Source organism: Penaeus chinensis, chromosome 40 (assembly GCF_019202785.1).
Source record: "Penaeus chinensis breed Huanghai No. 1 chromosome 40, ASM1920278v2, whole genome shotgun sequence".
Lineage (NCBI taxonomy): Eukaryota > Metazoa > Arthropoda > Malacostraca > Decapoda > Penaeidae > Penaeus > Penaeus chinensis.
In genome coordinates, this window is record NC_061858.1 from 20,380,694 (window position 1) to 20,393,193 (window position 12,500).

The 12,500-nt window shown below is 42.8% G+C and overlaps 1 protein-coding gene and 3 long non-coding RNA genes across 4 annotated transcripts; all 4 read right to left on the minus strand.

Moving 5' to 3' along the window:
• Positions 1-431: 431 nt before the first annotated feature.
• Positions 432-904, minus strand: LOC125047089. The gene is made up of 2 exons (XR_007116704.1): positions 830-904; positions 432-685 (listed from the first exon to the last, which is right to left on the minus strand). It is a non-coding gene; the product is annotated as an uncharacterized LOC125047089 (long non-coding RNA).
• Positions 905-1,143: 239 nt separating this feature from the next.
• On the minus strand, positions 1,144-5,439 carry LOC125047148. Its single transcript, XM_047645265.1, has one exon. It carries the CDS (start codon positions 5,437-5,439, stop codon positions 1,144-1,146), a length of 4,296 nt encoding a protein of 1,431 aa, XP_047501221.1.
• Positions 5,440-5,649: 210 nt separating this feature from the next.
• LOC125046993 lies at positions 5,650-6,122 on the minus strand. The gene is made up of 2 exons (XR_007116693.1): positions 6,048-6,122; positions 5,650-5,903 (listed from the first exon to the last, which is right to left on the minus strand). It is a non-coding gene; the product is annotated as an uncharacterized LOC125046993 (long non-coding RNA).
• Positions 6,123-10,862: 4,740 nt separating this feature from the next.
• On the minus strand, positions 10,863-11,335 carry LOC125046996. The gene is made up of 2 exons (XR_007116694.1): positions 11,261-11,335; positions 10,863-11,116 (listed from the first exon to the last, which is right to left on the minus strand). It is a non-coding gene; the product is annotated as an uncharacterized LOC125046996 (long non-coding RNA).
• Between the last annotated feature and the right edge of the window lie 1,165 nt (positions 11,336-12,500).

Below are 12,500 nucleotides of genomic sequence, written 5' to 3' on the forward strand. Positions count from 1 at the left end.
TTTGGTCATGAATATAAAAGCTTAACTCCCAGATGGTACAGTGATTAAACTGAAAATAAAGGAAACTATACTACCTAAATTGTGTAAAGTAAAAGAAAAGTACAAGTGCAGTAAATTAAAAAGTGTGAGCCATGCTGCAAATGAATGGCATAAAATACGAGGACATTGTAACCTGAATGATGTCATGAAGCTAGAAAGTGTAATATATGGAATGCATATCTCAAATAAGGAAAATGAAGACTGCGAAATGCACCCTATGAAACATGGCTCAATATATAAATAGACAACCTGATGAGAGAGTAACAGTGTAAGGATATTATTATGCCAGAAGGTTTAATTTAGCAGATATCCTCGGTTCTGGACGTTCTCTGTTTATACACAGGAATATATATGTATGATTGGGAAGATTGGAGTTCAATTAAAAAGATAAAAACCTTTAACCATTTATTTTCAAACTTAAATATAAATTATACACACACTACAAAAACAACACACTACAAAAACAAAGTTTCCCAAAATTCCTCTTGTTCATGCACTACAAGTCATATCAAGTCGAGTTCATATCTGTTCACTTCCACTTTCACTTTCACTTTTTCACTTTCTTGTTTTCGACGATGTCACTGACGAACTGCAGGATTCCGACACGTCTATGTCCCCCGTCTCGGTCTGTCTCCTTGCATGCGGTCTTTAGGGGTAGATATCGCACCATTAATACATCTCATTTTATAAGAAACACATTCTCATGTGGTCTCGCAATGCGCCGAGGCCGCACTACACTTAAAATAATTTGACAATAAAGAAAATGAACAAACTAAAACTCCTTATTCACCTTTAGGGGTAGTCAGTTTACCGATGGAAGGAAAATGCGCTGTTACTGCTACTGCTATTGTGACCTCGCACAAGCGCCACCAGCTGAGCTATCCACAGCTATTCCCTTCCACGCACCTCGTTACCTTTCACCCGCGCTTTTCACACCACCTACACACCTACGCACACATCCAAACAACCACAGGCAGGTCGTCCAAGCTTAAAGCTGTGGTTGTGTGCCTGACAAATACCCCCCTGATAATTTAAGAAATTGTTAATTTCTTTAGATTACTAAACATAAGCACAGATTTACGCTTCTTAAAGTTTACCGCCACCTTAAAGTCTACTCAAACAATCTGCACCTACGTTCTCGCGACCCGCAATGTTCTTTACGGTGTAGTTGAATTGTTGCATATACATAGACCATCGCATCAACCTTCCATTTAAATGATTTGCCGAATTAAGATATTTTAGAGGCTGATGGTCCGATTCTATCACAAAAGCTTTACCGTACAAATATTGATAAAATTTACTTACGGCCCACACTACCGCTAAACACTCCTTCTCGATTACCGAATAATTTCGCTCGGCTCCCTTTAATTTCTTACTCGCGTAGAGTACTGGCCAACGCTGCCCATCCTTATACTGCAAAAGCACCGCACCTAATCCTACCTCTGAAGCATCAACTTGCAACACGAAGTCTTTAGACATGTCGGGGAGTTTAAGAATAGGACGAGTGCTTAATGCTTCTTTTAGCTTGTTAAACGCATCTTCGTGACAAATTTCCCACCTTACGTTATTAGGCTGAGATTTTTTAATTAGTTCATAAAGAGGCGCGGCAATTGTGGCATAATCGGGTATATAATGTCGGTAGTACCATGTTAGACCAAGAAAAGATCTGATTTGCCTTTTAGTTTTCGGAACGGCCATATCCATTATCTTGTTTACCTTATCCGCGGTTGTTTGCGTCATCCCGCCCCCCACATCGCTTCCCAGGTACTCTATGGTAAAATACCCAATCTCCGTTTTCGACGGACGAGCGGTGAGCGATGCATTTGCCAGAATGTTAAGAACCTTTATCAACGTTTTAATGTGTTCCTTCCATCCTTTCGTGTGAACTAACAAATCATCGACGAACATCTCTACGTTAGCGGTATCGTTGAACAATTTCCGCATCATACGGTTGAACGTAGCACTTGCATTAATTAGTCCAAAAGGTACAACTTTAAAGTGCATCAACCCTTTGTTCGTTTGGAATGCCGTGATTGGCTTACTTTGTTCATCTATGGGGATTTGCCAATACCCGCGGGAAAGATCAATCTTTGTGAAATAACGACTGCCGCTAATACGAGTCATTATCAAGTCCTGATCTGGCATGGGCTCAGAGTCAAATACCGTCAACTTATTTATCTTGCGACTGTCTAAAACGCGATCACTCCCGTCCTTTTTCTTCACAGCGATTAGCGGGTTCGAGTAAGGCGAGGTTGAAGGCTCTATCACATCTAACTCGAGCATCCGATCTACTTCATCTGCGATATTCTGTTGCAACGCATAAGGAATAGGATATTGTTTAGTATTTACTGGCCTATCACTAGTTAGATTAACCGTGTGCTCAATGACATCTGTTCTTCCCGGGACATCCGTGAATACCGCGCTAAACTCCGACAATACGTTCGCCACATCGCGTTTCTGGTCCGCGCTCAATTCCTCATTTACTCTTACGTTACTCACGTCTTCCTCCTGTACATAACTTGGGACGGTAATTACTTCGCCACCCTCGTCGTGGTCTTCGCAAACTACTGCCACGCAAGCAAGGACTGAATCATCTCCATTCTCTTGTTCACTATTCTCATCAACGTTACTCTTACCGCTGATCACGTCACGCATTACTTCAACATCGCATGTTGCATCACTGCGTTCCACATCTTTATTATGTTTACTGTCGCCTACTTTGACGAACCGCTCATGATAGCGCTTGATCATATTTATATGGTACTTACGCTCTGTACCGTTTACATCTAGCACGTAGTTATATCTGTTGGCCTTCTTAATGACCTTGAATGGTCCTTGCCACTGCAAAAGGAGTTTATTATGACTAGTGGGAAGTAGGAGTATCACTTTATCTCCGACATTAACCTCCCTCTCGCGCGCACGCTTATCATAATAATACTGGTAACTGTCTCCAGCTTTTTCCAATTCCTCCTGCGCTAATTTACACGTCTCTTGCAACCTCTCCCTTAAATTAATCACGTACTCGTATGTGGTCCGCGTGTCGTCCTCAATTGCCTCTCGATCGCCCTCCCACAGTTCGCGCAACAAGGCGAGTGGCCCGCGCACTGAATGACCGTAGACAAGTTCAAACGGTGAAAACTTCGTGCTTGCTTGCGGAACTTCGCGATACGAAAATAGAAGCGGATCTATAAATCGCGGCCACATTTTCGGTTGCTCTTGACACATACGCTTCAGCATCTTTTTTAAAACGCCATTGAACCTTTCAACCAGACCATTACTCATCGCATGGTACGGTGTGGTTGTTAAACTCCTTATAGACAGCAAACGATTAAATTCCCTCATCATCTCTGATGTAAACTGGCTACCCCTGTCTGACATAACTTCTTTCGGGATCCCAACGCGACTGAAAACCGAGAGTAACGCTTCTGCAACGGTGCACGTGTCAATATTTTTCAAAGCGATCGCTTCCGGGTAACGCGTCGCGTAATCAACAATCGTAAGCATATACCGCGATCCATCATTCGCCCGAGGCTCTATCGGACCTACTATATCCACGGCGACTCGTTGAAAAGGCTCCTGGATAAGCGGCACTCTTCCCATTTTGACTCGGCTGACACGCCCCTTGTCGACCGTGCGTTGACATACATCACAGGACCTGCAATATCGTGCTATTTCTACACCCATCCCCGGCCAGAAAAAGTTACTTTGAATCCGCGCTGTGGTCTTTTTTATCCCGAGATGCCCTCCCATGAGGGAATCGTGGGCCAGCCCGATCACCGCGTCCCGAAAAGACTCAGGCACCAGTAACTGCTCAGTCACCTGCTGTGTCCTTTGAACGCGCCGGTATAACGCGCCGCGCTTCACCACAAAGCTGTGCGTTTCACCCTCGGACTTACCACTGAATACTCTTTTTGACTCGGCATACTCGCGAATTTTATCAAGAGTTTTATCTTCCCTTTGAAACTTACCTATATCTTTGTTTTTAAGATTTTTTAAAACGTCTTTTACTTTAAGTTTTGACTGACCTCGAACACACTTTTCTTCCTCTTTCTTCTGCAACCTTGTCGTCACCGCACTCACCTGCACACTCATTCCACCATCAGTCGATCCCTCAATCGTCCCGATCACCAACTCATATATAGGATCTGGCAGACAAGCAGCTAACGAATTACCAGAAAAGAACGGAGTATCGACATATATAAAAGCCTCTGGATACTTAAATACCATGTTATTGGCCATCCTTATGTCAACCATTCTACCCGTGAACTTACTTTTAGGCACCAAACAATCTTTCACTAACACTGTCGTACATCCAGGATCACGAAACACGTCAACATTCACACCTTCCACATTACCTCTTGCAATCATCAATTTATTACCATGATTTGCCATTGCCGCTTTTTCAGCATTAGATTTGATTATCTTACTATCTTTGTACCTTGTTCCTCCGACCCTGTTGTAGCAATCCTTGGCAAGGTGATTACCTCGTCCACACACGAAACAAGCACGCGCTCCGCCTTTCATCCTTTCCTCACCCCTGTTCACTCCTGACGCAGAGCTACTATTTGCACTTGCACTCGCATGACCTGTCGCGTTCCTCTCATGACCCTCTCTATCTTTCCTACCATAATTTACATGCGCCTCCATATACAACTCAGCATATTTTATCATCTCATTAAAGGTTTTAAAATCATGCTCCTTTAAAAATAGCACCATGCTTTTGTCACACGCATTCAAGAATTGTTCAGTGAGCATAAGATCAAATACATCAACATAGGATTGGTCACAACCTGCAAGTTCGACCCATCTTGTTAAATTGTTTTTTAGTCTGTTAGCAAATTGCGAAGCAGTTTCATTTTTGTGGAATTTGGAATTACGGAGTCTTTGTCTATAGCCCTCGGCCGTGCATTGGAAACATCTGAGCAACGCGTCTTTCACTCGTTCAAAGTCGCGCGCTTCCATAGGCGAGAGATGCTGGTACGTCTCTAGCGCTTTACCTTGTAACAAAGAGGCTAAACTAACCGCCCAGACATCCCGGTCCCATCCGGCGCTGGTTGCTAGTCTCTCAAACCGAAGTATATAAGCGTCTATACTGTCATTAGCCTCGTTGAACACTGGCAGTTTCGGAAGTGCTGGCTTAAAAACATCAGCTTTTACTTCATATTTCTCACTCTCGTCACTTTGCACTTGTAATCTTAGTCTTTCTAGTTCAAGTTCTTTCACTCTAGTTTCCATTTCCAATTCCACTTTTCTAGCTTCTCTCTCCTTCGCTCTTTCTTCACGCTCTAATTCAAACCTTTCACGCTCTTTGCTTTGCTCTTCTCTTACGAATTCTTGCAAGTTTTCTCCCGTTAATCCTAGCTCTTTTCCGAACTTCATCCATTCACTTATCGAAGTCATGATTGTAAATTTACTTTAATTATGAACCCAACACGTCACCAACCAAACATATATATATCAGAACGTCCCTGTTCGGGCGCCAATTTGTAAGGATATTATTATGCCAGAAGGTTTAATTTAGCAGATATCCTCGGTTCTGGACGTTCTCTGTTTATACACAGGAATATATATGTATGATTGGGAAGATTGGAGTTCAATTAAAAAGATAAAAACCTTTAACCATTTATTTTCAAACTTAAATATAAATTATACACACACTACAAAAACAACACACTACAAAAACAAAGTTTCCCAAAATTCCTCTTGTTCATGCACTACAAGTCATATCAAGTCGAGTTCATATCTGTTCACTTCCACTTTCACTTTCACTTTTTCACTTTCTTGTTTTCGACGATGTCACTGACGAACTGCAGGATTCCGACACGTCTATGTCCCCCGTCTCGGTCTGTCTCCTTGCATGCGGTCTTTAGGGGTAGATATCGCACCATTAATACATCTCATTTTATAAGAAACACATTCTTATGTGGTCTCGCAATGCGCCGAGGCCGCACTACACTTAAAATAATTTGACAATAAAGAAAATGAACAAACTAAAACTCCTTATTCACCTTTAGGGGTAGTCAGTTTACCGATGGAAGGAAAATGCGCTGTTACTGCTACTGCTACTGTGACCTCGCACAAGCGCCACCAGCTGAGCTATCCACAGCTATTCCCTTCCACGCACTTCGTTACCTTTCACCCGCGCTTTTCACACCACCTACACACATACGCACACATCCAAACAACCACAGGCAGGTCGTCCAAGCTTAAAGCTGTGGTTGTGTGCCTGACAAATACCCCCCGGATAATTTAGAATTGTTAATTCTTTAGATACTAAACATAAGCACAGATTTACGCTTCTTAAAGTTTACCGCCACCTTAAAGTCTACTCAAACAATCTGCACCTACGTTCTCGCGACCCGCAAGTTCTTTACGGTGTAGTTGAATTGTTGCATTTTACATAGACCATCGCAATCAACCTTCCATTTAAATGATTTGCCGAATTAAGATATTTTAGAGGCTGATGGTCCGATTCTATCACAAAAGCTTTACCGTACAAATATTGATAAAATTTACTTACGGCCCACACTCCCGCTAAACACTCCTTCTCGATTACCGAATAATTTCGCTCGGCTCCTTTATTTCTTACTCGCGTAGAGTACTGGCCAACGCTGCCATCTTATACTGCAAAAGCACCGCAAACCCAATCCTACCTCTGAAGCATCAACTTGCAACACGAAGTCTTTAGACTGTCGGGGAGTTTTTAAAAATAGGGACGAGTGCTTATGCTTCTTTTAGCTTGTTAAAAGCATCTTCGTGACAAATTTCCACCTTACGGGTTTTTAGGCTGAGATTTTTAATTATTCATAAAGAGGCGCGGCAATTGTGGCATATCGGGTATATAATGTCGGTTAGTACCATGTTAGACCAAGAAAAGATCTGATTGCCTTTTAGTTTTCGGAACGGCCATATCCATTATCTTGTTTACCTTATCCGCGGTTGTTTGCGTCATCCCCCCCCCCACATCGCTTCCCCGGTACTCTATGGTAAAATACCCAATCTCCGTTTTCGACGGACGAGCGGTGAGCGATGCATTTGCCAGAATGTTAAGAACCTTTATCAAACGTTTTAATGTGTTCCTTCCATCCTTTCGTGTGAACTAACAAATCATCGACGAACATCTCTACGTTAGCGGTATCGTTGAACAATTTCCGCATCATACGGTTGAACGTAGCACTTGCATTAATTAGTCCAAAAGGGTACAACTTTAAAGTGCATCAACCCTTTGTTCGTTTGGAATGCCGTGATTGGCTTACTTTGTTCATCTATGGGATTTGCCAATACCGCGGGAAAGATCAATCTTTGTGAAATAACGACTGCCGCTAATACGAGTCAATTATCAAGTCCTGATCTGGCATGGGCTCAGAGTCAAATACCGTCAACTTATTTATCTTGCGACTGTCTAAAACGCGATCACTCCCGTCCTTTTCTTCACAGCGATTAGCGGGTTCGAGTAAGGCGAGGTTGAAGGCTCTATCACATCTAACTCGAGCATCCGATCTACTTCATCTGCGATATTCTGTTGCAACGCATAAGGAATAGGATATTGTTTAGTATTTACTGGCCTATCACTAGTTAGATTAACCGTGTGCTCAATGACATCTGTTCTTCCCGGGACTTCCGTGAATACCGCGCTAAACTCCGACAATACGTTCGCCACATCGCGTTTCTGGTCCGCGCTCAATCCTCATTTACTCTTACGTTACTCACGTCTTCCTCCTGTACATAACTTGGGACGGTAATTACTTCGCCACCCTCGTCGTGGTCTTCGCAAACTACTGCCACGCAAGCAAGGACTGAATCATCTCCATTCTCTTGTTCACTATTCTCATCAACGTTACTCTTACCGCTGATCACGTCACGCATTACTTCAACATCGCATGTTGCATCACATGCGTTCCACATCTTTATTATGTTTACTGTCGCCTACTTTGACGAACCGCTCATGATAGCGCTTGATCATATTTATATGGTAACTTACGCTCTGTACCGTTTACATCTAGCACGTAGTTATATCTGTTGGCCTTCTTAATGACCTTGAATGGTCCTTGCCACTGCAAAAGGAGTTTATTATGACTAGTGGGAAGTAGGAGTATCACTTTATCTCCGACATTAACCTCCCTCTCGCGCGCACGCTTATCATAATAATACTGGTAACTGTCTCCAGCTTTTTCCAATTCCTCCTGCGCTAATTTACACGTCTCTTGCAACCTCTCCCTTAAATTAATCACGTACTCGTATGTGGTCCGCGTGTCGTCCTCAATTGCCTCTCGATCGCCCCTCCCACAGTTCCGCGCAACAAGGCGAGTGGCCCGCGCACTGAATGACCGTAGACAAGTTCAAACGGTGAAAACTTCGTGCTTGCTTGCGGAACTTCGCGATACGAAAATAGAAGCGGATCTATAAATCGCGGGCCACATTTTCGGTTGCTCTTGACACATACGCTTCAGCATCTTTTTAAAACGCCATTGAACCTTCACCAGACCATTACTCATCGCATGGTACGGTGTGTTGTTAAACTCCTTATAGACAGCAAACGATTAAATTCCCTCATCATCTCTGATGTAAACTGGCTACCCCCTGTCTGACATAACTTCTTTCGGGATCCCAACGCGACTGAAAACCGAGAGTAACGCTTCTGCAACGGTGCACGTGTCAATATTTTTCAAAGCGATCGCTTCCGGGTAACGCGTCGCGTATCAAACAATCGTAAGCATATACCGCGATCCATCATTCGCCCGAGGCTCTATCGGACCTACTATATCCACGCGAACTCGTTGAAAAGGCTCCTGGATAAGCGGCACTCTTCCCATTTTGACTCGGCTGACACGCCCTTGTCGACCGTGCGTTGACATACATCACAGGACCTGCAATATCGTGCTATTTCTACACCCATCCCCGGCCAGAAAAAGTTACTTTGAATCCGCGCTGTGGTCTTTTTTATCCCGAGATGCCCTCCCATGAGGGAATCGTGGGCCAGCCCGATCACCGCGTCCCGAAAAGACTCAGGCACCAGTAACTGCTCAGTCACCTGCTGTGTCCTTTGAACGCGCCGGTATAACGCGCCGCGCTTCACCACAAAGCTGTGCGTTTACACCTCGGGACTTACCACTGAATACTCTTTTTGACTCGGCATACTCGCGAATTTTATCAAGAGTTTTATCTTCCCTTTGAAACTTACCTATATCTTTGTTTTTAAGATTTTTTAAAACGTCTTTTACTTTAAAGTTTTGACTGACCTCGAACACACTTTTCTTCCTCTTTCTTCTGCAACCTTGTCGTCACCGCACTCACCTGCACACTCATTCCACATCAGTCGATCCCTCAATCGTCCCGATCACCAACTCATATATAGGATCTGGCAGACAAGCAGCTAACGAATTACCAGAAAAGAACGGAGTATCGACATATATAAAAGCCTCTGGATACTTAAATACCATGTTATTGGCCATCCTTATGTCAACCATTCTACCCGTGAACTTACTTTTAGGCACCAAACAATCTTTCACTAACACTGTCGTACATCCAGGATCACGAAACACGTCAACATTCACACCTTCCACATTACCTCTTGCAATCATCAATTTATTACCATGATTTGCCATTGCCGCTTTTTCAGCATTAGATTTGATTATCTTACTATCTTTGTACCTTGTTCCTCCGACCCTGTTGTAGCAATCCTTGGCAAGGTGATTACCTCGTCCACACACGAAACAAGCACGCGCTCCGCCTTTCATCCTTTCCTCACCCCTGTTCACTCCTGACGCAGAGCTACTATTTGCACTTGCACTCGCATGACCTGTCGCGTTCCTCTCATGACCCTCTCTATCTTTCCTACCATAATTTACATGCGCCTCCATATACAACTCAGCATATTTTATCATCTCATTAAAGGTTTTAAAATCATGCTCCTTTAAAAATAGCACCATGCTTTTGTCACACGCATTCAAGAATTGTTCAGTGAGCATAAGATCAAATACATCAACATAGGATTGGTCACAACCTGCAAGTTCGACCCATCTTGTTAAATTGTTTTTTAGTCTGTTAGCAAATTGCGAAGCAGTTTCATTTTTGTGGAATTTGGAATTACGGAGTCTTTGTCTATAGCCCTCGGCCGTGCATTGGAAACATCTGAGCAACGCGTCTTTCACTCGTTCAAAGTCGCGCGCTTCCATAGGCGAGAGATGCTGGTACGTCTCTAGCGCTTTACCTTGTAACAAAGAGGCTAAACTAACCGCCCAGACATCCCGGTCCCATCCGGCGCTGGTTGCTAGTCTCTCAAACCGAAGTATATAAGCGTCTATACTGTCATTAGCCTCGTTGAACACTGGCAGTTTCGGAAGTGCTGGCTTAAAAACATCAGCTTTTACTTCATATTTCTCACTCTCGTCACTTTGCACTTGTAATCTTAGTCTTTCTAGTTCAAGTTCTTTCACTCTAGTTTCCATTTCCAATTCCACTTTTCTAGCTTCTCTCTCCTTCGCTCTTTCTTCACGCTCTAATTCAAACCTTTCACGCTCTTTGCTTTGCTCTTCTCTTACGAATTCTTGCAAGTTTTCTCCCGTTAATCCTAGCTCTTTTCCGAACTTCATCCATTCACTTATCGAAGTCATGATTGTAAATTTACTTTAATTATGAACCCAACACGTCACCAACCAAACATATATATATCAGAACGTCCCTGTTCGGGCGCCAATTTGTAAGGATATTATTATGCCAGAAGGTTTAATTTAGCAGATATCCTCGGTTCTGGACGTTCTCTGTTTATACACAGGAATATATATGTATGATTGGGAAGATTGGAGTTCAATTAAAAAGATAAAAACCTTTAACCATTTATTTTCAAACTTAAATATAAATTATACACACACTACAAAAACAACACACTACAAAAACAAAGTTTCCCAAAATTCCTCTTGTTCATGCACTACAAGTCATATCAAGTCGAGTTCATATCTGTTCACTTCCACTTTCACTTTCACTTTTTCACTTTCTTGTTTTCGACGATGTCACTGACGAACTGCAGGATTCCGACACGTCTATGTCCCCCGTCTCGGTCTGTCTCCTTGCATGCGGTCTTTAGGGGTAGATATCGCACCATTAATACATCTCATTTTATAAGAAACACATTCTTATGTGGTCTCGCAATGCGCCGAGGCCGCACTACACTTAAAATAATTTGACAATAAAGAAAATGAACAAACTAAAACTCCTTATTCACCTTTAGGGGTAGTCAGTTTACCGATGGAAGGAAAATGCGCTGTTACTGCTACTGCTACTGTGACCTCGCACAAGCGCCACCAGCTGAGCTATCCACAGCTATTCCCTTCCACGCACTTCGTTACCTTTCACCCGCGCTTTTCACACCACCTACACACATACGCACACATCCAAACAACCACAGGCAGGTCGTCCAAGCTTAAAGCTGTGGTTGTGTGCCTGACAAACAGAGAATTTGGAGCTAGTACACTGTGATTTAGCAGGTCCTGTAAATGCACTAGAAAAAGGTGGATATAAATATGCAATCACATTAGCTGATTATTCAGATGTTATTGTTGTGTATCTATTGAGAAATAAAAATGATACATTTAAGGTTACTGGGAAATTCCTAGCCGATGGTGGTTCCTTTACTGTAGCAAAACGTCTACGTACAGACAGTGGTACAAAATTAACGTGCAACTCCCGGTTCACTGATGTCGAAGAACAAGTTAAAGCAAGAATTTTCTGCTCCTTCCACACCCCATCAGCATGGCACACTTGGGAGGTCGTGGAGGACTCTCCGACATGGCTAAGTGTTTGCTGATAGAGGCCGATTAGCTGGAGCAATTTTGCTTCAGTACTAGGACAGGCAAGATTCCATTCGAGACACAGACTGGCAGAAGACCCAACTTAGAAATCTTAGTATGTTTGATGAAAAATGGTATACGTACCAGCGGCATGGATAGAAATTGGATGCAAGAAATGTAACAGGAGTGATATGCTTTATGATGAAGAAGACCCTGCTTACCTAGCGTATATACCTGTAGGAGGAGACATATTAAAGGAAGTTCTACAAACCTAACATGCAAGAAAGAATGCTTTAAGAAGGAGGAGGATACCTCTGAGGAGATCCCGAGCTTGATGAAAATGAATCCGCCACACGAGAGGGAGAGGAACGAAACACAAAGGGCAAGAAAAACCATGAAGTTGAGGACACAGTTGAAGAACCTGATGTACTGGCAGAAGTCGTAAACAACCGAAGCACTTTAATCATTATTTTGTAGGTGTTAATGTTGAAGCTGTGTACATGGTAAGATGTTTTATACACTACTGCTGCAAGATGATGCTTGGAATGCCGGTGACGTTTGAAGAAGTGATATTCTCAACTGATTCACAACACTGGAAAAACAAAACAAAACAAAAAAAACAATGAACGAAGAAATGAAAGCTCTTGAATAAAATGATATATATGAACTAACACC